At 32.7% G+C, this 23,465-nt stretch overlaps 1 protein-coding gene across 1 annotated transcript in view; it reads right to left on the reverse strand.

The window, feature by feature from the left end:
• Positions 1-1,021: 1,021 nt before the first annotated feature.
• The window catches only part of LOC142330526 (uncharacterized), a 28,332-nt gene continuing 5,888 nt past the window's right edge, over positions 1,022-23,465 (reverse strand). Inside the window, exons 2-3 of the mRNA XM_075375861.1 lie at positions 13,836-13,953; positions 1,022-4,290 (exon numbers count right to left, since the gene is read on the reverse strand). Coding sequence (XP_075231976.1) covers positions 1,357-4,206 — 2,850 coding nt within the window. The 5' untranslated portion in view covers positions 4,207-4,290; positions 13,836-13,953 and the 3' untranslated portion in view covers positions 1,022-1,356. The remainder of the gene's footprint in view (positions 4,291-13,835; positions 13,954-23,465) is intronic.

A 23,465-nucleotide genomic window follows, 5' to 3' on the forward strand; every position in this document is an offset into this window, starting at 1 on the left:
GAAATGATGTAAAATCAAAGCTTATTAAATTCACTGATGATGTTAAACTTTACTGTAGTGTGAACAGATTTAGCGATTATTTAGTCCTTCAACAGGATATAAATAAGATTTATAAATGGTCAGTTGATAAATCAGTTATAATGACCTATGTTAGAAAGATGCTTCTGATAAAATACCATTATTAAAAGCTTCTCAAGAGAAATGCATTGTGTTGAAAAACTTTGTGACTAAGGCATTATCTTCAATTCTAAATTCCTGTTTACACAACATGTAGACAAAATAAATCTAAAGCAAAAATGAATCTTGTGCTGCTTTTATAGGTAAGTTGGTATTTTCAGCACACATGATGATACATGATGCTTCATGTGTCATCTTTACTGAACTACTATTAAACCAGAACTGTTATATTGTTCAATGATTTGGAATTACAATAAAGAGATCACTTACCCTGAAGATTGAAGCTGAGCAAAGGAAATTCCTTAGGAATTTACACCAAGGGATGAGTATGCACCAATTTTTATACTTACTGGAATGTGGTAAACTGGACATTACATCTTAGCAATCAAGGAAGAAAATGTAAGATGTTAAGTACATTTATAAACCAAGGCATGCTTAGAAATGTTGACATCTTCTCAGGTATAGGCATCAGGGTTCCACACACAAATAAGAGGGGAAATAACTTATTTAGATACTCAAACCAAACCATCATGTCTAATTACTCGATCTGTTGAAAGCCTTAACTTGCTTAATGACAGCAGAGTATCAGTATATTATATTTCATGAAAATTTAGCTTCATTTAAAAAGAAAATTAGAACGATATTTTTGAATGACTGCTGATTTGTGAATATTTCATAACCATTCTTTTTTTCTGCTTACACTAATTTTATTTTATAGTCATCTAATTGTAATGTATCTGAGTAATGATTATTTTTGTTGTAAATTATTATCACACTTGACATTATTATTTTATTTATATTAAGGAATAGTTAATTTATGATTAGGTTTGACTGATACACTTCGTACTTTTTCATTTTATATTTATTTTGGTCTAGGTACATTCTCCATGTACTGGTTGAGGGACTGCTACAATCTGTGTACATCTGATTTTATTTTAAATATTGTGCAAGTTTGTTAGCTAGTTTAATTAAAGTTCCCAAACTCCTGATAAGATAGTACAGCACATTAAGGTTTTTCATTTACTGTTCTGATGTACTTCTTACACTTATTTAGGTTTGTCCTGCTTTCTTGCTTTTAGATTAGGTATTTTCATGAAGGTGGCTGATGGCTGTAAGGAGTGAGAAGAGGCCATCCACTAAAACAAAATTATTATTAGAAAAAAATATTTAATTTCTATTTTATTTTATTTTATTTGAAAATTGTAAATTATTCATCATCATTGACATCCATACATCATCATGGAATAATTCAGTCTTTTTATTTAGAATGAGAGATTCAAATTTTGATGTGGAATGTGATAAAAACCTATTATTTATGTACTTTTTTAATTCTATAAAATAATCAATAACCGTCGAGAAATAATTAAACTTCCTTAAAGAATCAGGTCGTAAAATTCCATCTATTGTATAGTTTGACAGACCTGCTAATCCATTTACGAAAACCTTCCTTTCATGCAAGGCATCTTCAGTGCATCTCCAATAAATTTTAGATGATGACCCATATTCGTGATTGTGTACTTTTATTTTATAGCATGATACAGAAGTCCCGGTTTTTCCTTTATTACCCCCAACACCTCCTCTCCCTGGATTTCCATTAGAGCCATAATTACTCTCAGTATGTATTTTAGAAGGATCACCTAGTTCATTGATTAAAATTTTACCAGGGTTTCCCCCAATTCCACCAGATCCTCCATTGCCACCATTACCCCCATTGCTACCATCCTCTCCAGTACAAGTATATATTCTTAATCTAGAAGAACAATATTTTTGACTAATATCCTTGAGAAGATGAGAACTAAGTACAGTGTGTTTTTCCCACTGATTATCATCTAATGATTCACTATGGTCGTTACTAACAATAAGCAGTGCATCACTAAGTGCAGTTTCAATGTATTCTGCACCTGAATTCCACTCATAGTAATAACAACTATATGTAGAGTTATTAAAAATATACCAATCTTGAGTATCAGGTAGTGGTTCTAGAAGATCAGTATTTATTTCTGAGATTATATTTCCAATAAACTCAGATGCACTTTTACCTTCTCTTCCATTTTTCCCATTTCCACCATCCTGCCCTTCACCACCAGTACCACCATTTGCTGTTACACTTAAAGCCAATCCATTAATGAAATCTATGCCAATTCCCAAAAAATTTCCTCCATTTTTTCCAGGATTTCCTGGTAAACCATTAGCACCATTCTGTTCATCTGAAGTATATGAATTAATAGGTAATTCTATGTGATGTTGTCCAGGATTGCCATCAAGATTTATTTTTCTTGCTCCAATTACTTCCCATTTTGGTGCCATTATTATCATATCAACACCATTAAACACACTGGCATCAAAATCTCCATCTATGAATACTGTGTTTACTGCTCTAATAACAATAACTTGCAGTGTTTTCCGTCCACAGTAATGTTTAATTAGAGCTTCTGTATTTATTTCAGTAACTTTAACAAAAACTCCTGTGATTGTTAATTCACCATCACTATCACATGTAATATTTAATGACAGCTTCATCGTTAAAGATATTACATCTTCCAGTTCTGTAATTTTTTTATCTGTTAATGAAACAGTTCTGAAGTATTCATTGATATATTTATCAGACAAAAACTCAGAATTTGATAACAATATTTTATATAGTGATTCCTTTTCCTGATTATTTTCATAAACTGTCTCATTATAAAGTTTCAGCTTTAATTCCTGAACTTTATAAGATGATAAATAAACAAATATTTTTCTTAATACATCATACCATAATACAGAATCTTTAATGTAATTGATGACAGGGGTCATCTTTGCAGCCCACATGACTGGAGATAACACAACACTTGTATCGCTAAAAAGTTCCATTTTATTTACATAACTGTATATATCATTTATTTCAAAATTAAGATTATCTTTTAATGTAATATTTTCATTTGATAAAAAATTGTTTAGATAAGAAATATAATCAATCCAACAGTGAGTATTTTCTAAATCACTTTTTAATGTTTGTAATCTTATTTGATTTCGTTTAAGATCAGATAATAATTTATAAATGTCAGTGTAATTATTAATCTCAGTTTTATAATGATTAATTATAATCTTAAATATTTCTGATGATATATCTCGAATTCTGTTATTTACATATCTCAGTAAACAATCTAAATGATTTTTAGCTGTGCTGGATAATGTATATCCAATATCATCTTGTGAAATAGCTGTGTAAAAAATATTGTTAAATATGGTTTTTTGTATAGAAACTTTATTCGTTTGAAGTACTGGCAAATCATTTAACACTCCAGGCTTAGAAGGTCTACGAAATATGTTAATTCTTTTATAATTTTCTTTGTCATCAGTTTCTTGTAAAGTATTCAAGACTGTTATGGCATTCTTTATAAACTGATGCTCATTTATATCTAACGTTTTACTTAATTTTTCTTTCAATGACCTTTCAACTTCATATAAATATTTAGCAATACTTTTTATTATATTCTCACTAGAAATTAATGTGGTATTTATGTTTGTAGCTTTATACAGATTTGGCACCTTAGTTGCAACCAAGACAATACTGTTTTTAAAATGTTCAATATTTTTTAAAAAGCTATTTAAATTTTTTAATAAATTTATAAAATCATCTTTATAAACTCCTAATTGGACAGAATTATATGTCACTAACAGAACTATTTTCACTGTTTTTATATCTTTTAAATACTTTTTCAAAACATAAGAAGTAATAATTTCATATGTTGGACTTCGTGTGTCACTAAAACCAGGAGTATCTGAGAAGGATGTTTTGGAATTCTGTAGTACTTGTTCTGGATACAAAGTGTTTGATTCAGTAGCTGATGTTCCAATTTTATTGCCATCTTCAATCAGGTATTCAGCAGTGTCACTATCAATTTCTTTTGAAATCAATTTCTCATTATCTCCAGCCATAAATTGAACAAATGTTGTTTTGCCTGCTCCAGCATTACCTAATACTAATATAGTATCTGATTCTGTAGCATAATTTTTATTAATATGTTCATTTCCTTTTTCCATCATTTCAAATAATTTTTGTATGTACTGTTGTGTTTCATTACCAGTTGAACAACCCCATTTATTTGAACTATTTTTTTCTTCTTGAATCTGAAATCATAGCAGAAACAAATTTATGAAATTACAAGATATAATTTTTCTATATCATAATATCTACGATAATTTGATAATTTAATTTGATGAATTTATTATGATTTCAAAGCTATTACAGTGGAATATCAGTATCTAATACATTTATTGAATATTATGACACAATTAAAATTTAATGAACAGTAAACTTAATGAATAGATAAAGATCTTAATCAGTAAACTTAATCAAACTTTAATCTTTTTACATCCTGAATACAATCTCAAATTATTTTAGAGGTTATTTTAGGAGACAATTTAGGTTGGATTACATCCTATGAGGAATTGGAGGCCTTAACTTACACAGTAAGTACTTAAGCCACTGTTTGACATTTTATGCACTAAGAAATAGAGTCAGTACAATACTGACAGTTCAATAGCAGTATGAAGTATGTTTATGGCCTTGAATTAAGTCACCTAGGTTTAGTTAATTTGGTATCAGAGAGTTTTGAAAAAACTCAATGATTTGCATTTTTCAAGATAGTTAATTGCACGCCTAGTACACAGAAATTTTTTCATAAGATTAGCAGGAAACTGAAAGGAATGCAGAATATCCTCAATCCATTCAAATGATTTATGAATCTGAATCATGATAAAAAAAAAGAATATATATGTATATATATATATATAGTGTGTGTGTGTGTGTGTGTGTGTGTGTGTGTGTGTGTGTGTGTGTGTGTGTGTGTGTGTGTGTGTGTGTGTGTGTGTGTGTGTGTGTGTGTGTGTGTGTGTGTGTGTGTGTGTGTGTGTGTGTGTGTGTGTGTGTATACATACATAATATCAATGTAGAATTTAATTTATGTATTTGTTTGTGTGGAAAATATTGTACATCCGTACCTCCTTGAAAAAGACCCTTACTAACAGAGAAACTGAGTGACCTAATTTAATATGAATAAAGTTCATAGAACAGTAAAGAAATCCTTTATATATGCGCTTATACTGTAGAGAAGCTACTTTGACTTTCCCATCGGTGTACTACTACCTAAACAAACTAAAACAAAACTGTGAAAGTCTTACACAAGACTAAATAAATAAAAACAATAACTGAAGTCTTAAACAAGACTGATCAATACAAGGATCTGCATTCAAGACTACCTACCTATTGGCAAAAAGTGAGTCCAACATGCAACATACAAAATGAAAAGCAACAAAAGAAATAAAACAAAAATGAACTAAGTAGCCATAAAACAGCAACACATTGAAGGAAAAAGAAGGAAAAACCCAAGCAAAACCTATATTCCCTCAGCAATCCTATCACACACCCCATACATAAGAAAGCTCTCGACAATTACCCATTTGGATTATTGACGTAATGATGATCACCTTTCTTTGGTACAGGTAAAACAAATGCACACTTCCAACTGAACAGGAGAATTCCATACTACAGACTAAAATTATAAATCCAGGCAGCAAGATTAGAAATGGCTTTAATGATAAAAGTTGGCACCCCATTAATACCAGCTGCAGAAATTTGACGCACAACTCCACCTCCTTAATATTTACAACCAAACATTAACAATAACGTTACCAGGCATCCCAAAATTAATTTTCCAAACATCCTGTTCACAAGGTTTTTAGACAGACTGAAAATGCCTACCGAATTCTTCACATAATTCCGAACCGTCAATAATAGTCCTATTATCAACTTTAAGGGAGCAAACTCCACCAGAAATTTTTAGGGCTGACTTCATGCAATGAAATAAGTACTCTGGCTTACTCATGAGGTCATCAGCCAACCTGTCCTTCTTAAACTATCAGCTCTAAAGAGAATTTTAGCCTTACTACAAATTCAGAAAATGTTTGGTAATAGATCATAATAGCGGTTTCTTACATTATTATGAAAAAACTGCTTTTGTTTGACATTTGATCAGGCTAGATGAAAACCAACTCGGAAACATTTTAGGCCTAGGTCAATATAAAGGAATATGCCTATGTGTGGATTAGGAAAGAATGTCATTAAAAACAGATAGCAGTGTCAACATTAGGTGATCGACAAACATATTTTCAGTCAATCGCATCTACAGACTGATATAAACCACCTTCAATGAAATTTAAGAATTCAGTAGTACCATTACAGAATACTACATCACTAACAGGGATATTAATAGAAAGCATATCATATGGCATGTCAGGAAGGACAATATGGTCAGACTCTAAATTAACATCAACAGTACCATTGGATAAAAAAGATCTAGACTGAATGAGACACCAACAGGTAAATGAGAATTATACTACTGTACATTTAGGTTATCCATAAAATTAAATAAAATGTCGGCCTTCTACTTGGCATAAAAGAAAGCGTACTACTAACATTTCTACTTTTCCACTCAATATTTGGTGCATTGAAGTCTCCAACAATAACCACATAATAAGCACTAAAATTTTGCTTGCCAGGCTATCAAAAATAATCCGACATAATCTCAGGTCTAGTATCCAAACTAAAATAGAGATTACCAAGCAGAATATTGATCCTGTAATGCAACTGTATTTCAACCCAGATGCATTTGTCAAAGCTTCCCAAATCAGGGCGTCTGAAGAAAAAGATAGAAGAGCGAACGACCGGTACTGTACACCACTGTATTTCTTGCCCAATTTAAGGGAGTCATGATCAGTCCTGTGAACGTTAAAAATGTCTGCAAAGTATTCAGAATTTAAAGGGGTGGGATTAAAAGCTGATTCATCAACAGCGATAATGTTATAAGGACTTGCAAAAGCAGACAAAAAAATAAGAAGCTTTGGTATGATGTTCCCTAACATTTTGATATATTATGCTTAAATTATTTTTCTTCCCAATCACAATGCTGGCCGTAATTCACCTCCATGAACTTATTACAACCTGGCACACTTTGCTCAGATTTCAATTGTCTATAAAAGGGGAGTGCCAAAACACCCGAAGGCCAAGTTTCAGAAGACATTATTTTATCAAAGTGCACCTCAGGAATCACAAGATGAAATGAACTGTAACCATCTTTTTTTGTCTTCAACTTGGTGCAGACAATATCAGTATCTAATCCATCAGTAACTAAATAAAAAATAATATCAGCAGAAGTAGACGGTTCTAATCAAATAACAAATGCAACCTTAATTTTGGCCCTCACAAGATTGATTTTACTAGTACCAGTACCTACAATAATCTTTTTGTTATTTTTAACTGGACCATTCAAGCTCTTTTTAACCATTTCTTTGGGTCTTACGAGATTTCAATCATTCCCATTCTCAACTTAAATCGAATTTGAATTTTCAGCTATAACCAGAGTGTCCATATCAACCACAATGGGACAAATCCTAATCATTCTTTGTATTACTTTTCTTCTCTCCCTGGTGCAACTCTGAATTTACCTTTTGTTTTAATTTTAGTGACCTAGCTATATAAATTACTCGATTCCGAAATAAAAAAAACATCCATATTATTTCATCAAGTTTATCAACAAGTGTTTTGTTTTCAGATTTTAAAGTGACAATTTCTCTATTCATGTCTGAGACATGATTGATCAACAAACCTACCTTAGTGTTTAGGTGTTCAATCACTTCAAATGATTTGTTCATTAAAACTTCACAATGACATTCAGAGACACGATTAGTAGTCACCTCTCCATCCCTAACATTTCTAACATTTGGACACTGAAAATAGATGGATAGAAAAAGGATTTGACCTCATCATCTACCTACTGGAGAAAATAAAAGGTAAAAATGACCAACAATAAAAGATGGAATTTCATAAAACGTAGTGGATAAAAGGCCAAACCTACAGAAACATTGGTCCCTTTAGCCGGACTGAGCAAAAAACTGATCAGCTTATCCAACCAGCAAAAATCCCAGTCTGTTGCCCGGCCCCAACTGGCTGAATCAGCAGACAGGAAAATCCCAGGCTACAGCACAGCTAAACAAGGTCTAATAAAATAAATGGTCTAATAAAATTTGGAGGGAACACCTGAAGAAATCAAACTATGCAAAGAAGTAAAGAAATAACTGAAAGAGTAGAAGAAATAATATCAAGCACTTCTCCGAAGATCGTTGCAAGTGTACAAGTACAGCGAACGAGAAACGATAATAATAATTACGATTTCTTTTTTTGTGGAGTGGAGTTGGAAATGCATTTACGAACTGAGTGTCGGGCTCCCACTCGGGATCTAATCCAACCGCCATTAGCCAACTACCGACTAAAACCACTTCCCTTTCTTCCAGGATTCGATCCAAACCGTTTAACATATTACTTCAGGCCGAGTGCTTCTATCCTAGCCTGAGAAGGCCGATACTAAATTTTCACCTAGCTCAGGACTAACCAGGTTGGCCTTTTTGGGCCGGAGAATGTTCCCGATGAATCAGGCCACACTCTCCCAGCTGCTCAAGTCACAGAGCACCATGCCAACCACGTTGTGGAGCTCAGTGCCCCAACATCCGCCTGTAATGTCGCTCGACCTGCCGCTCACCGAGCACATATGAAAAAGATGTGCGCGGCGTTGTCCCGTATATCGGGGCAATAGAGGCAGTCGGGAAACGGCACTTTCCCTATGGTATAGAGATAAGCATAGAAGTACTCGTGACCCGTTGAAAGGTGGGTCACGTAGTACTCACCTATTCATGCCGCCGCTCTGTCCACGGTTTGCCAGAGCGGTAAGTCTTGCGGTTCATCGTCCTCTTGTCTCATTGTCCCAGGTCTCTTGCCAGGCGGAGAGGAACATGCAAGTCTGTTCCTCCCGGGCGATGGTCTCTGCCTGCCCATCGCCTCTTGTAGGCAGCATGGCGTTCCCTTGCCAAACGACCAATGAGTATAACACCGGCGACCATCAGTTCTTTAGGCTCGGAAACCGTCCGATACGCAGATGCGACTCGCAAGGCCGCGGCGCGTTTACCTACGCAAACCGCTTCCAATTTCTCGAATCATAATGCCTGGGCTACTCTTCCGCCCCATATAACAGGATGGATTTCACCGTGAACATCAACAGTCGCCGTCTACTGCCTTCGGTCCTCCGACATTCGCCATGAGCCGGCTGAGAGTTATTGCTCTCGCAGCTTTGTTGGCGGCTCTCCAAAGCTAGTTCAATCATCATATTGAGGTACTTCGCAGCCGGCTTGATCTCAACAACCTCGTCCCCGACTCTCAGGAGGAGGAAGATGTCGATACGCTTCTTCATTAGAACCACGATCTCCGTTTTGCTGAGGGCTAGAGAGGGGTTCGTGCTTCCGCGAACTCGGTTAGCTAGATCAGAGGTAAACGAAGGAGGACAATTAAGATTGTCCGAAAGAAGCCTACAGCTAAGGCGAAGGCTGTGTCATTAACTCATAAATGTCTACCGAGGCATTTACACCGGTGAAATCCCAACGAGGACTGGCTTATTACTATAAGATGTAAAACGTTACAGGTCAAAAGACGACTCCCGTTAAAGTCTATCAGGGCTAAGAACAGTGGGGTGTTGTGGCGACCAGAGTCGTCACAAGGTGGGTGTCGCCCTACGAGGATTGGGGTGAGGGCTAAAGACCAATCAGACACTGACTCATGACCGTCCAGCCAGACACTTACTCTATGCATAGCTCAGCTGTGCTTCATGTTGTGCGCGCTCCACGTCGCGTTCTGCAACAAGTAGCGCAACGTCGTCAGCGTACCTATCCAAAGCCAAATCTCTGGCATCTCCTGCCTCAGTAAGCCGTCATAGATGGCGTTTCAAAGGTCTGGGCCGAGAATCAATTCCTGCCGCCCCTAACGTAATCGCAGTTTTGCTACAGCCTGCCGTGGTCTCAGAATGCCAAGGCCAGCAAAACCGGGGTTCTTGCTGGGTCCATCATTGCGTCCATCATTTTGAGGAGGTATCGTGGCCCGTAGAACGAATGCTGCAAAGCCCGAATCATATCGATCCATCATGCAGAGTTGAACGCATTTTTCACGTCCAACGTAACGAGAAGGACCACATGGAAAATGATTGTGGTCCTCTGCTCACCACAATGCAACCTGTTGGACTGCATCTAGGACTAACCGACTCTGCCCGAAACCGTACTGGTTAGGGGATAGACCACCTGCGTGATTCATCGCCGCAACCAGTCTTTTCTTTAAGACCTTCTCCAATACCTTCCCAGCTGTGTCAAGCATGAGCCACCTTTGAAAGCTCCCAAGCTTTATACATCTGAGGTGGTAACCAACTAAAACCACACAAGGAGGGTCAATTTTTCCATTGATTGAGGCGTTGACAGGTGCGACCCCTGTAGTAAGGGTCTCCCAGATTCCCGCTTCACAATCGGTGCCTAAAACAGTCGCCGAGCCATGCCCATCGTTGTCCGCTGCTTCATGGTGTCCGACTCCGCTGCCGGGAGCTACAAGGGCAGTGTTATTCTTATCGGACACGAAGTTGTTCGAAAAATAAAGAAGAACCGAAAAAGAGGATGACCGAAAGGAAAACCAAGAGATTAATTCCTTAAAAAATAAACCAGTCGATTCTGCAATGGAATATCAATGGATGATTGTCAAACATCCATGTGCTCCAATGAAAGGTACATGATGTTGACCCAATTTGTATATGTCTGAAACCCTTTTCCGCCAAAATGAAAATTTCCATTTAAGAAACAATAATATTTATCGCCGAGATCAACCGCCAAACATAATAGTTGGAGGTGGAGTAGCCATATTCACGTTGACTAGAGCTATTACCGAAGCGGTTGAAACAAACACAAATATGCAAGCGGTCGCAATCAGAATGAAGCGTCCACTGCAGATCAAAATCTGCAGCATATACCTGCCTAATTTGATGGGAATGAGATAACATAATTTATTGCTCACAGTACTTCTAGTGGGTGACTTTAACGCACATAATCCTATTTGTGATTTGGATCTAGTCCACGGAAGAGAATTGAAAAAGTTCCTGTTAAATTTAGATTTTTATTATTTTAAATGACGGTTCAGGAACTTTTTTTAATGTAGAGATGGATCGATATCCGGTATAGATTTCGCATTTATAAGTGCATCGATAGCCCCGAAGTACACTTTCAAAGTTTTAGAAGATCTCACAGAAATGACCATTTCCCGGTGCTAAATACAACTAATACAAGCATATCTTATCTCCAAAAGATAGGTGTTTCATAAGGTAGACTGGACTAGCTTCACTAATAATACGATACTACCTGAAACAAGAAGAGTTATCAAAGCTGATGTCAATGCTATAACGAATGCTATATCTGACACAGCATCAACACATATTTCCAGAACATACGGGAAATTCAAGAAGCGAACAGTTTCGTGACGGTACGATGAAATAAGTGAAGCTACAAAAAGAAAGAAAAAACATACAATGCTTTCAAGAAACATCCACTAGAAAATCTTTAACAAATACAGAGCGAATGCAAAAAGAGTTATGACAGATTTTAAAAAACCGATCCTGGCAGCAATAAGTGTCATCCATTAACAGAAACACGACTGCATCAGTGTTTCGTAAAAAGTGAAGGCTATTTCTAAGCATACAAACTTTATTTCCATAATTTGCCTTCAATTTGAAGATGAATATCTAGATACTCCAAAGGAAATTGAGAGTTACTAGTCAATCATTTCGAAGAACCCAGCAACACGGCTATGATGAATTTTTTAAACGACAAAAACAGATTTAGAGGATCTGCTAAATTTCGGAATTAAAATGAATTTTTCATATAATGTACCCTTCAAAATAGAAAAACTTGTGAAAACGTTGGAGAAAATCAGAAATACAGCTTCTGGTCCGGAAGAAATTCATTACGTCATCATCAGACAGCTAAGCGCCACTCCAAGCCTTAGATTGTAAGGTTAGAACTATATAATCAGGTGTGGCGGGATGGAATGTACCCGCGGCAGTAAAATAAAGCACTTGTTCCAGTTCCAAAAAAGATAAAAATCGGACAGATCGCAATAGTTATCGTTCCATTTCCTTGACGTGTTCTATGGAAAAGGTTTGAAAGAAAGTAATAAATAATGAAATCGTTTGGGTTGTAGAAAGATAAGATCTTTTATCGTCACATCAAGCAGGTTTCCGATAGAAGCACTCAACTACTAACCAAATGATCAATTTAGATATTATTATATATAACAGCTACATCACAAGGAATCACTGCGTCGGAGTTTTCTTTCACCTAAGAAAGCTTTTAACATGACCTGGCGACATAGGATAATGCTTCAACTACACGATTGCAGTATTCGCGGCAATCTACTAATATTTCTTGGCAACTTTATGAACGACCATACTTTTCAAGTACGCGTTTACAATAGGTACTCATCAGGAAAAAGATTGGAAAATGGCACACCACAAAACTTGCCGTTGAGCGGTACCTTGTTCACGATTGCCGTCAATAAACTTACATTAGCCATTCCAGCAGAAATCAGCAAAAGCGTTTATCTGGCAATTGTGTGTGCCAAAACACTACAGTTATTGTGAAGTATAAATTGCAACTAGCGATAAACGCCCTTAACAAAGTTGCAAAGGAATAATGGTTTCCTTAAAACCTGATCCAGGAGCTTCGTCGTTAGTGACGGAACTAACCCTGAAGAAGATCCTGGACCCGCGGAGGGAAAATATCCAAGTCTCCCGGGTCACTAAAACAAGGGACTATAGTGTCATCTTGGAAGTCATAAGTGAACGGCAGGCAAGCAGCTGCTGGAGGCCGACGTTCTGACAAGGAACGGGCTGAAAGCTCAGTTGTTGGCCGACCGGAGGCCACAGATATTGATATACGATATGCCAAGGGCGACAAGAATGTAGGAGCCCGAAATCCTCAGGGCCGTGCACGGACAAAATCCTACATTGGATATGTCCGTTGAGAATTTCCTTCGGGAAACCAAGGTTGTCAGGCAGCTGGAGAGGAAAGAAACCCCAAAGAGTCACTGGGTGGCGGAGACCTCATCAAAGATCCAGCTTGTCTTGGTGCCCGGTAGACATCTGTTTTTCGGGTGGACCTCATGTAGGGTCATCGCCAGTATAAAGGTCGCCCGATGCTACAAGTGTCAGGGCTTTGGTCACACCTCTCTCCGCCGCAGAGCGCAATCGTAGATATGTGGTGACTGTGCTCTTCTGGGGCTCAGGGCAGCCAATTGCTCTGCCAAGTCTGCGCCCCCCCCCCCCCCGAGTGCGCCGCCTGTACCTTGGTGAATTAAGTATAATTCTTAAAGTCCCTTTCCTTAAATTACAAATGAAAATTTAATTTTTTATTATATAATTCAAATTTGTTTAATGCAATTATACGTTCAATGCAAATGTAAAATACTAAAAATCTTTCTATATATCTCACTCATACAAATAAGATTATAAAGTAATGACTCTTTATGAGAGTTCTGTTAAATTTATCTCCACTTCAGTTACAGCTATGATTTTTTACTGGAAATGATACTTCAGATATACGCAAAATTAAGTAAACTTTAAATTTAGAAAAAGATAATAATTTTACTATTAGTTTTTTTTTTTAAAATGGGAAAGTAAAAGAAATCATTTAAAAATATTTTAAGGTAAATACAAAAATAAAGTACATACATTTAAATACGTTATCTTAAAAATTTTACTTACTGTATAATCATTGTTTTTATACACATTAGCATCTATGTTAATATTTGTTAATGTGTTTAAAATTTCTGATTTCTCAGTTTCATCAGTGTTAAGGATAAACCCATCTAAATTTCCAATTCTAAACAAAAAACAAACATAATCATTTAATGATAGTTAAAAATAATATAATTAATTGTTAGAATTTAATAAATATTGAGTTTGAGGTTAATTTTATTATCATATAATAAATACTGCGATAATAAAATAAAATAATATGATCTCTGGTCTCTGGATTACAGTATGTTGTTTACATGTAAAAGCACAAAATAAATTGTTTACGTGTTGTTTCGATTAAATAAATAAAAGTGTTTCAATTTTTTTTTCTCTGGTGGTTATACAAAATAGAAAATAGGTAAAGTTGTATCAAAAGAAGTACACTTTAAATTTTTTTTAAATTATAAACATAAAAACAAATTGTAGCATTAAATTTAGAAATGTTTTCAGAACGTAAGACATAATGTTGAATAAGGGTATTAAGGTATAAGTTTTAAGGTACGTATAAAAACTTTCTACAAAATAATCCTTAATTCAGAAGCTGCTATTGAAAATTATTTTTTAACTTTTATTTTTGTACAAGGTGAATGGGATGCAAAAGAGCGTGTGTTTTTTATATTATTTAGTTCAGTTTTTACTATTATTTGAACATTCACCACAAAATAATTAAGTTTCTGTAAAAGACAATCAATTAATTGTATTTTAAATAAATAGGTAGGGACAATTTTCAAATGATTCAGCAATTATTTTAAAAACACAACAGTAGCATAATAATGCCCTTACTCATAAGCCAGATTATTGTGTTGATTTACACAAAAATAGTTCTTACACTTACCCGCCGGGTTGGTGTAATGGTGAATGCGTCTTCTCAAATCAGCTGATTTGGAAGTCGAGAGTAAGGGCGTTCAAGTCTTAGTAACGGCAGTTACTTTTATATGGATTTGAATACTGTGTTCTTTGGTGGTTGGGTTTCAATTAACCACACATCATGGCCAAACTGAGACTGTACAAGACTATACTCATACATATATCATCCTCTGAAATACCTGAACGGGTAATTCCTGGAGGCCAAACAGGAAAAAAGAAAGAAGTTCCGACACTTGGTTTGGTAAAAGTAAATACTGGTATTTTTTTAAGCATAGGTGATAATTCCTACCCTAAATATTTAATTATCTAAATGTAGGGTGTGCTTATATATGCCAGATAATAATCTGACAACCCATTTTTGTATCTTAAAACTTCATTCTAACTTTTTGAGGGACCCCCAGGAAATATTATTATACTTTATACAAGAATTTGCATAAGCATAATAAATCTTTAATATTAATTATAAGCTTAGCATTTTATTAAAGCCCTTTAAAACAAAACAGTAGGGCTTGATTTAAAGATAGATGGTTATAATCCATCCAATGAATAACATTTTGAGCTGCTATCACACAATTTTCAGTTCCATTCAAATCATTATCTTCAGACATAAAGAGGGTTGTATCGTATGCGAAAAGGGTTAAATAATGAAATTATTTTGAGGCAACTAAATGACTGAGAACATTTCCTGAAACAATGTGCATTCTACTTCTTCAAGTAAGGACATAAATTTTACATGTGTATTCTTATCAAAATATGAAATTTACAAAAACTGGGAATGGTTGTGTCAGTAGATATTTTTTTACCTAAATATTGTCCTAAAACTGTGTTGAAATTTTGTTATTAATATTTGATTTTCAAAAAAAGTTAAAAGTTGACTTTTCATAATTTTTTCAAATATTAAAAATAAAATGCCTGATATAAAAAAACTGGCCTATAATATTGTAAATTAATGCTGAGCCTTTCTTTTGGAAGAAAATAAGAGCAGAAGATTTAAAGCAAATCTAAAATACTTCATTGCTGAATGATTCATTAATAAAATTTTTAAGAGGGATGAAAATAGTATGTATTACACTTGCTATTTTTATAGTGATCTACTTCTTTTAAAACCCTGGCAGGAATATCATCAATATCCACAGAATATTCCCCATTATTTAATAATTTATTGTCAATTGAATAATGGAAACAATTTAATTAACTACTATTTCATGGGAGATAGTATAGTAATTCTGCCATTGCTTATGACAATAGAACAAATAATTATACCACCCAAAGACAAAAAAAAATAGTACGTTTTAAATTTAAGAATTTACAGAATGAAATCTGTTACTAATGTAACAAAAAAATGTATATCTTGAAAACACAGTAATGCAAAAAAAAAAAAAAAACAGAAGCAAACCAACCATGCTAGGAGGAGAGATCAATCTAGTATTATTTAAATTAAATAATATTTCAACATTTAATTAACAATTTCCTAATGCATTCATAATATACAATGGAGAGGTTGATGCCTGATTTAAAATAATTCAAATTTTCATTAATGTTCAGAATTTAATAATCGGATTTTTTATTTATTAATAAAATTCATAACATATGATATTCCTTGCTTATTAAACGACTGCCCAAAAAGATATGTATTAAGGTTGTATGTATGTAAGTTTGTTTATTCCACCGTAGCAGTTCAATGGCTGAACCAGTGGTTTGACCACACGGAATCCTTATACTACTGGGAGTGTCATAGGCTAAATAAATATGTATAAATTTTTGTTTACTTGTAACTACAAGGCCACAAAAAATCATACATACAACTCTAGATTGATAATCGATAGTATTTTCACTACCAATGTATCAAATGGTATCAAAAATGGTTGTGTTTTAAGATCTGCTAAATATGCTAAGATAATATTATTAAAATCATCTGTAATATGAAGCTATTCCAAGATAGCTTTTTTTGTTACTTTTTTACTTTTTGTTTTCTGATCTTTTTCTTTTTAGTAGATTTATAATGTAATAACAAATAAACGCAACATTCTTAGTCCATAATAAACAAATGGAAGGACTGTAAAATTTCAGTTTTATGCTATATTTTCTTGTATGTTTAGTAGCAAAACAAAGAATGAATACTATACAATAATTAACAAACGTCTTTATTGTAATCCGTAATGATGAAAATTATCTCTAAAAACTAACAACTACTTAAATGACTAACTGAACCTGAGTTTTTTCAGTTGTTGTTGCAACTATCTTTCTATACATGCGGCTGGAAGAGCTACGAATAATATGTTTTTTATGATGGTTAAATTTGTCATTAAAAGTGATAGTTTTTAATCATAAAAAATTAGAAAAATGTTATCAAATCACTTACCTTACATATATTATTAAAAAAATGTATAATATAAATCTCATATTTTCTTATGATATAAAATGAAACTCAGTGTTGTACTACGCCTGTTACCAGAAGTTGACTGAATAATATTTTCATGAAATATAACTATATAAAAAAGTATATATATATATATATATATATACAGTAAAAATTATTCTAATAATGTCGAATCTGTAAATAATTATGTAGCTATATAGATAACAAATAGTAAACATTGATAAAAATTTTAACACATAATAAATTCAAAAATTGACCCTTAACCGATCGAAGGTTATCATTTGTTAACTGAAATCTAAACAACAGAAACTTCTTTGTTATTCTATTTCAGTTACTGGATACTTTATAAAATGATTTAATAACAAAATAATTACCAATTATTTTATGAAAAGTGATTGAATATGAAGTAATTTATTAAGCCTTGCATTATTTATTATTTCTTATGTACTCCTATCTGGAGCACATAAGATTTACAAACGTTTTCACACAGACAAAATCTGATTTATGTTAATATGGTTTCAAAATTTTTTGAGCATGAATTTAGTTTTCAATTGTTCTTCGACCCAAGATTATAAGATGATTCTTTAAAGATTTACATTTTTTCCCTCATTAGATGTCATGGTGACAAACTTTTTCATCAATGAAATTATGATTTACCAGTCCACGATAGTCCTTATTTTACTTTTTTTTTCACTCATTTATCTACAGTAAAATTGCATCTATCATCATTAGAAATACAAACGGTACAAGATACACTCGTCTTTAAATGATGTTTGTTGTACTTTCATTTTATTGGAGGTCTCTGTTAATTTTACACATAATTCCTCAGATGAGTTTTCTGATTATACAAATACAGCCAGTATTATAAATTTGCCTTCCATTATTTAAGGACATTTTTAACTGAATGTTAAGAGCAGCTACTTTCAGTAAAAAAGTTTGTAAAAATATATTTTGACAAAAATAAATTTCTTAAAAATTGCAATTTTGTAAAAAAATGTCAAGCAAGGTTGTTTGTGTAATGTAACTGTAATAACTGATAATGTGACATACAGGACTGAAATTTGTAAAAAAAGTATATATAGGTTAAAATATATATAAATATAACTTTATTTATATTTTTTGTTAATTTAATGCATGAGAGTGAAAAATATAGAATCCGTATAATAATTAACCATAAAATTTATTAGCTTTCCAAACATTTTACAATTCATTGTATTAAAAATATCTGAGTTTTACCTACAAATACACCAGACAATGGGGTTTTAAGAGGGATGAAGCTGCTACTTTATCAATCCAGTTAAATAAAAGAAAAAAAAAACCGCTGAAAAAATTAAAATTAGTCCGCCAAATTCAAAATATTAAATAATCATGAACACGTATAAAAAAAAAATGTATTATATAAAAACCGCCCAGTTTGCAAATTTACTTAATGAAGGTCATATGAAAAGGCGTAATTTTTTTTTATTTTATTTTTTTTTTTATAAAATAATTTTACTACATATTACAAAGATTAAATATGTTTAACCTTGTTGTTTTATGAAATATATCAATATTTTATCAATAGAAATGATGTACATTATTATCATTGCTTCACCCTTCAACTCTTATACATTCAGTGTTAAATACACATACAGCCAATATAAATTTGATTGGGACATTGAGATACCATAGATACTACAAATTTTCCATATATATTTAAGGTAACATACTCGTATATTAAAAGCATTCTCAGCAGAACTATCACCAGTCATACTCTATTTAACATCGTTAAAATAAGGATCATGTCGAACCTCGTTCTAAATATTAATTTGGAGTTTAACATCGCCTGTAAATGGAAATCTTTCTTGCATACTCTGATTATTAATATAATTAATGTTTATAAAAAAAAGAAAAAAGAGGCTAATGCATAATCCGAGGCTTAATATTCGGATTGTGTAGTCTCGTCACGTTTGAGAATTGCCATGTCATTTATTGTCCGCAGCGCTGGGCAAAACCTCTGGGCGTACCAAATCAAACATTTCGGCGTTCAGTTGACAATCTAATTTACTAGATATGGTTATTTAAGAAATGATATATAAGTATATATCAGAAATATTAGTGAACAGAAATATATGTCTATTAATTACATAAATATCATCGGAATTGTATTCAGTTATAGTAGCAAATGAATCTTTTTGAATCGCAGTCTTAATAGATTTCTTAGTTTCTTTTTCAATTATTCAATAGTTTTCATATTATTTAAAGGAATTTTTGTTAACATAAGCAAATAAGCATCAAATTACTTGTAAAAAATGAAGCTGTTTATTCATGAAAAGAAAGACTGAATGACAAGATGACCGGGCAAGTTACATAGCTAGTGCCTCTGACAAGGCACGGATCTAACGACTCAGTAAAAAACTTCCAGCATAGCTGCTAACATAAGATTTTTCACTTTTGCATAATTTTGTAAACAAACAAGCCATACACCCTGCATTCTTGAATATGAACTATAGCAGAAATTAATTTTTTTTTTCATTTAAAATCTCACGTTTTTTTTTTTGAAAATCGTTAGTTCTGTAACTATAGATGAAGCAGAGATGTTAGCGTCAGGAGAGCTTTATAGGATACCAGGTAGGAGGTGATAGTACATTTTGACAATCACAAGGGAGGATATCTTTTGTGATAATCCCATTTGCCACACCACCCCATCCGTTGATTTGATAACACAATAGTCATCAGTTTGACCTCTGTCAGGATGCCATTGACAGCAAATGCCTCGGCAGACATTAGTATATTTACATAATCTACCTTCGTATGGCCTCTTCCAACCATGACCACCTACCATAATTTACAAACGTTGACTATCAAATTAACCGATTTGCAGAAGCGCGAACCTCGTGCCTTCCTATAATACCGAATGTTTCACACAAAATCTCTTTTTATATCTAATTTCAATTAGACTACATACTTAGATTATAACTTGATTGAATCTTTAAACTTTAAAAATACTATCCTCACACAAAGTGATAGTAAAGAGAAGTTCTTCTCTTAGTGGCAAATTATTAATTTATTATTCTTCTTGTTTTATCATCTTACCTTCCTTATACTTTATACATAAAAATTAGTGTAGTTTATACTTAAAAGAAACCAGTAACTGTATTATTAAGCAAAACAATTCTAACAATTAACGTAAATGATAAAGAAATTAATATAGACAGTTATTAGATTTGTCACGCTTTTTCATTGTCATCTTGTACCAGTCATGTGGCTACGCACATTAAGAATTTACATAAAGTTAACAGCAGATGGACTAATGAGCTCAATAATAGGATATTGTTTATAATATGTGAAATAGTAAATATAACTTGGATCATCGATATAATGTATCATTCGTCTAGTGCTAGTGATTTGTTAAAAAATATATTTATTTAGATAAGGTTAATCACTTATTAAATGATTATAATTTGAAACAGGTAGTAAATCAACCAACAAGGATAACTAGAAATAGTAAGTCATTAACAGATCATGTTATCACTAATAATGATAAAAACATTGAAACCAATATTACATTTCAGATCATGAAGTTATAAAGATTTAATAAAAGACAAAAATTAAAGAATCGTTACAGAAAGATATTTATGTTTTTCAATATGATAAGGAGAACATTCAATATTTGAATTTTAAAAAAGAAAATTTCTTACATTTTAACAGTTAATCTTAGTAGATATAAATTGTGAAAAAAGTTTATACATTTAGTAAAACTGTAGCTTTGGACTGATTTAATTAAAATGAGTAGATATAAATTAAGTATATATTTGAGTGCAAAATTTACTAATGAAGATAATGATTGAGAGGTTCTACATTAATAAATAATAGGTACATATATCAATTAAAGAAGTCAAAATATATGGTTAAAAAAATATTAAAGGATAACAGAAATAATCAAAAAGGGCTATGTAAATTGTGAAAAATGTCAGTAGCTGAGAGTAAACAAAATGAAAATTTCTGAAATAATTCTCAATGGTGTTAAGATAAGTGATAAAAATAAAATAGTAGAAGATTTGAATTATTATTTTATAAACAGTTTGACAGATAAATAAATGGATAAGTACAATAAAGAGTCAATCAATGAATATATTAAATATTTTCAACAGGGAGATATATAGATATTTTTCATTAAATAACACAACAGAAGAACTTTTACACGTAATACAAAGAATGAACAATAAAACAGATTGAGATTTAATGAGCAAAAAAGTTTTGTTAGATGTTTCTAATTCGATAAAAAGTATTTTATTAATACTGTAAATGAAATAATGTTAACAGGAAAATGAGTGATGTTTTACAGTTACACTAATTAGGAAAGCAATAGGAACTAATAGGTATAAAGAAATATACCTATCAACAATACGAATGTAATTGAAGAATTTATTAAATTTGTGTGAAAAAACGAGTCGATATACATGTGAAAAATTGCAAGATATTCATAGACAATCAGGTTACAGGGAAAATCAATTAAGATTACCTCATTGACGTTTGTTCTGAATTAATGGAAGCATATTTTAGGTAAGAACATAGTCATCACTGGTATATTTTTGGATGTTAAGAGAGCTTTTGAGAAAATTGATAGACAATTATTAAAAAATTTTAATTTTTATGGAGAGAAGGTAACACGTGTTGTGGGTTTGAATCATATTTAAACAATAGAAGACAATAAACTACTAAGGTGAGTAATGCAATCTGTAGTGAAAAAACTGTTAATTTTTTGAGTACCACAAGAAACTATATTAGGAGCTTTACTGTTTATTATTTGTATAAATGACATTAAGATAAGCATATCAAATAATAATGCAAAATTGTTTGCTGATGATAAATACGTTGGTGTATATACAACATGATAACATGGTTTATGATGTAGAAAAACATCAGATAAACAAATAGAATTATTGAACGGGTGATTATAAATAAACTAAAGTTAAATGCAAACAAAACAATATTTAAGGTATTAAACAAAAATTAAAAACAAGTTTTAGTAAAAATAGATAATGAAGATATTAAAAGAGTATATTAAATATTTAGGAGTTATTATTGATTGTAAGTTGAAATTTGACAAATATATTGATCAAATATGTAAAAATAATTTCAAAAAAGTTCTTTGTAAGATAGAATTAGAAATAAATTAGATTTTACTTAAGTAGTTAATTTATATAACAGTACGGTGGCATCTTATGTAGATATTTGTTCCTCAATATTACGCGGATGTAACAAGGGTCAAATTTACATAATACAGAAGTTATGAAATAGAACAATGTGAGTAAATCTGAAAGTTAATAGGTTTACAAGTGTTAATTTAATATTAAGGACATTACACTGGATGAGTTTTAGGCAAAGGAAACATTTTAGGCCTTGGTCAACATAAAGGAATATGCCTATGTATGGATTAGGAAAGAATGTCATTAGAAACAGATGGCAGTGTCAACATTAGGTGATCGACAAACATATTTCCAGTCAATCGCATCTACAGACTGATATAAACCACCTTTAATGAAATTTAAGAATTCAGTAGTACCATTACGGAATACTACATCACTAACAGGGATATTAATAGAAAGGTTATCTAACCTTTCTTTTATTTGATCAGACTAGGTGAGAAGAAAACCGAGTTGGTTTTCATCTAGTCTGATGAAATGTCAAACAAAAGCAGTTTTTTTCATAATAATGTAAGAAACCGCTATTATGATCTATTACCAAACATTTTCTGAATTTGTAGTAAGGCTAAAATTCTCTTTAGAGCTGATAGTTTAAGAAGGACAGGTTGGCTGATGACCTCATGAGTAAGCCAGAGTACTTATTTCATTGCATGAAGTCAGCCCTAAAAATTTCTGGTGGAGTTTGCTCCCTTAAAGTTGATAATAGGACTATTAATGACGGTTCGGAATTACGTGAAGAATTCGGTAGGCATTTTCAGTCTGTCTAAAAACCTTGTGAACAGGATGTTTGGAAAATTAATTTTGGGATGCCTGGTAACGTTATTGTTAATGTTTGGTTGTAAATATTAAGGAGGTGGAGTTGTGCATCAAATTTCTGCAGCTGGTATTGATGGGGTGCCAACTTTTATCATTAAAGCCATTTCTAATCTTGCTGCCTGGATTTATAATTTTAGTCTGTAGTATGGAATTCTCCTGTTCAGTTGGAAGTGTGCATTTGTTTCACCTGTACCAAAGAAAGGTGATCATCATTACGTCAATAGCTGGCCAAATGGGTAATTGTGGAGAGCTTTCTTATGTATAGGGTGTGTGATAGGATTGCTGAGGGAAAATAGGATTTGCTTGGGTTTTTCCTTCTTTTTCCTTGAATGTGTTGCTGTTTTA

This window comes from Lycorma delicatula, chromosome 9 (genome assembly GCF_047948215.1).
Source record: "Lycorma delicatula isolate Av1 chromosome 9, ASM4794821v1, whole genome shotgun sequence".
In the NCBI taxonomy this organism is placed as follows: domain Eukaryota; kingdom Metazoa; phylum Arthropoda; class Insecta; order Hemiptera; family Fulgoridae; genus Lycorma; species Lycorma delicatula.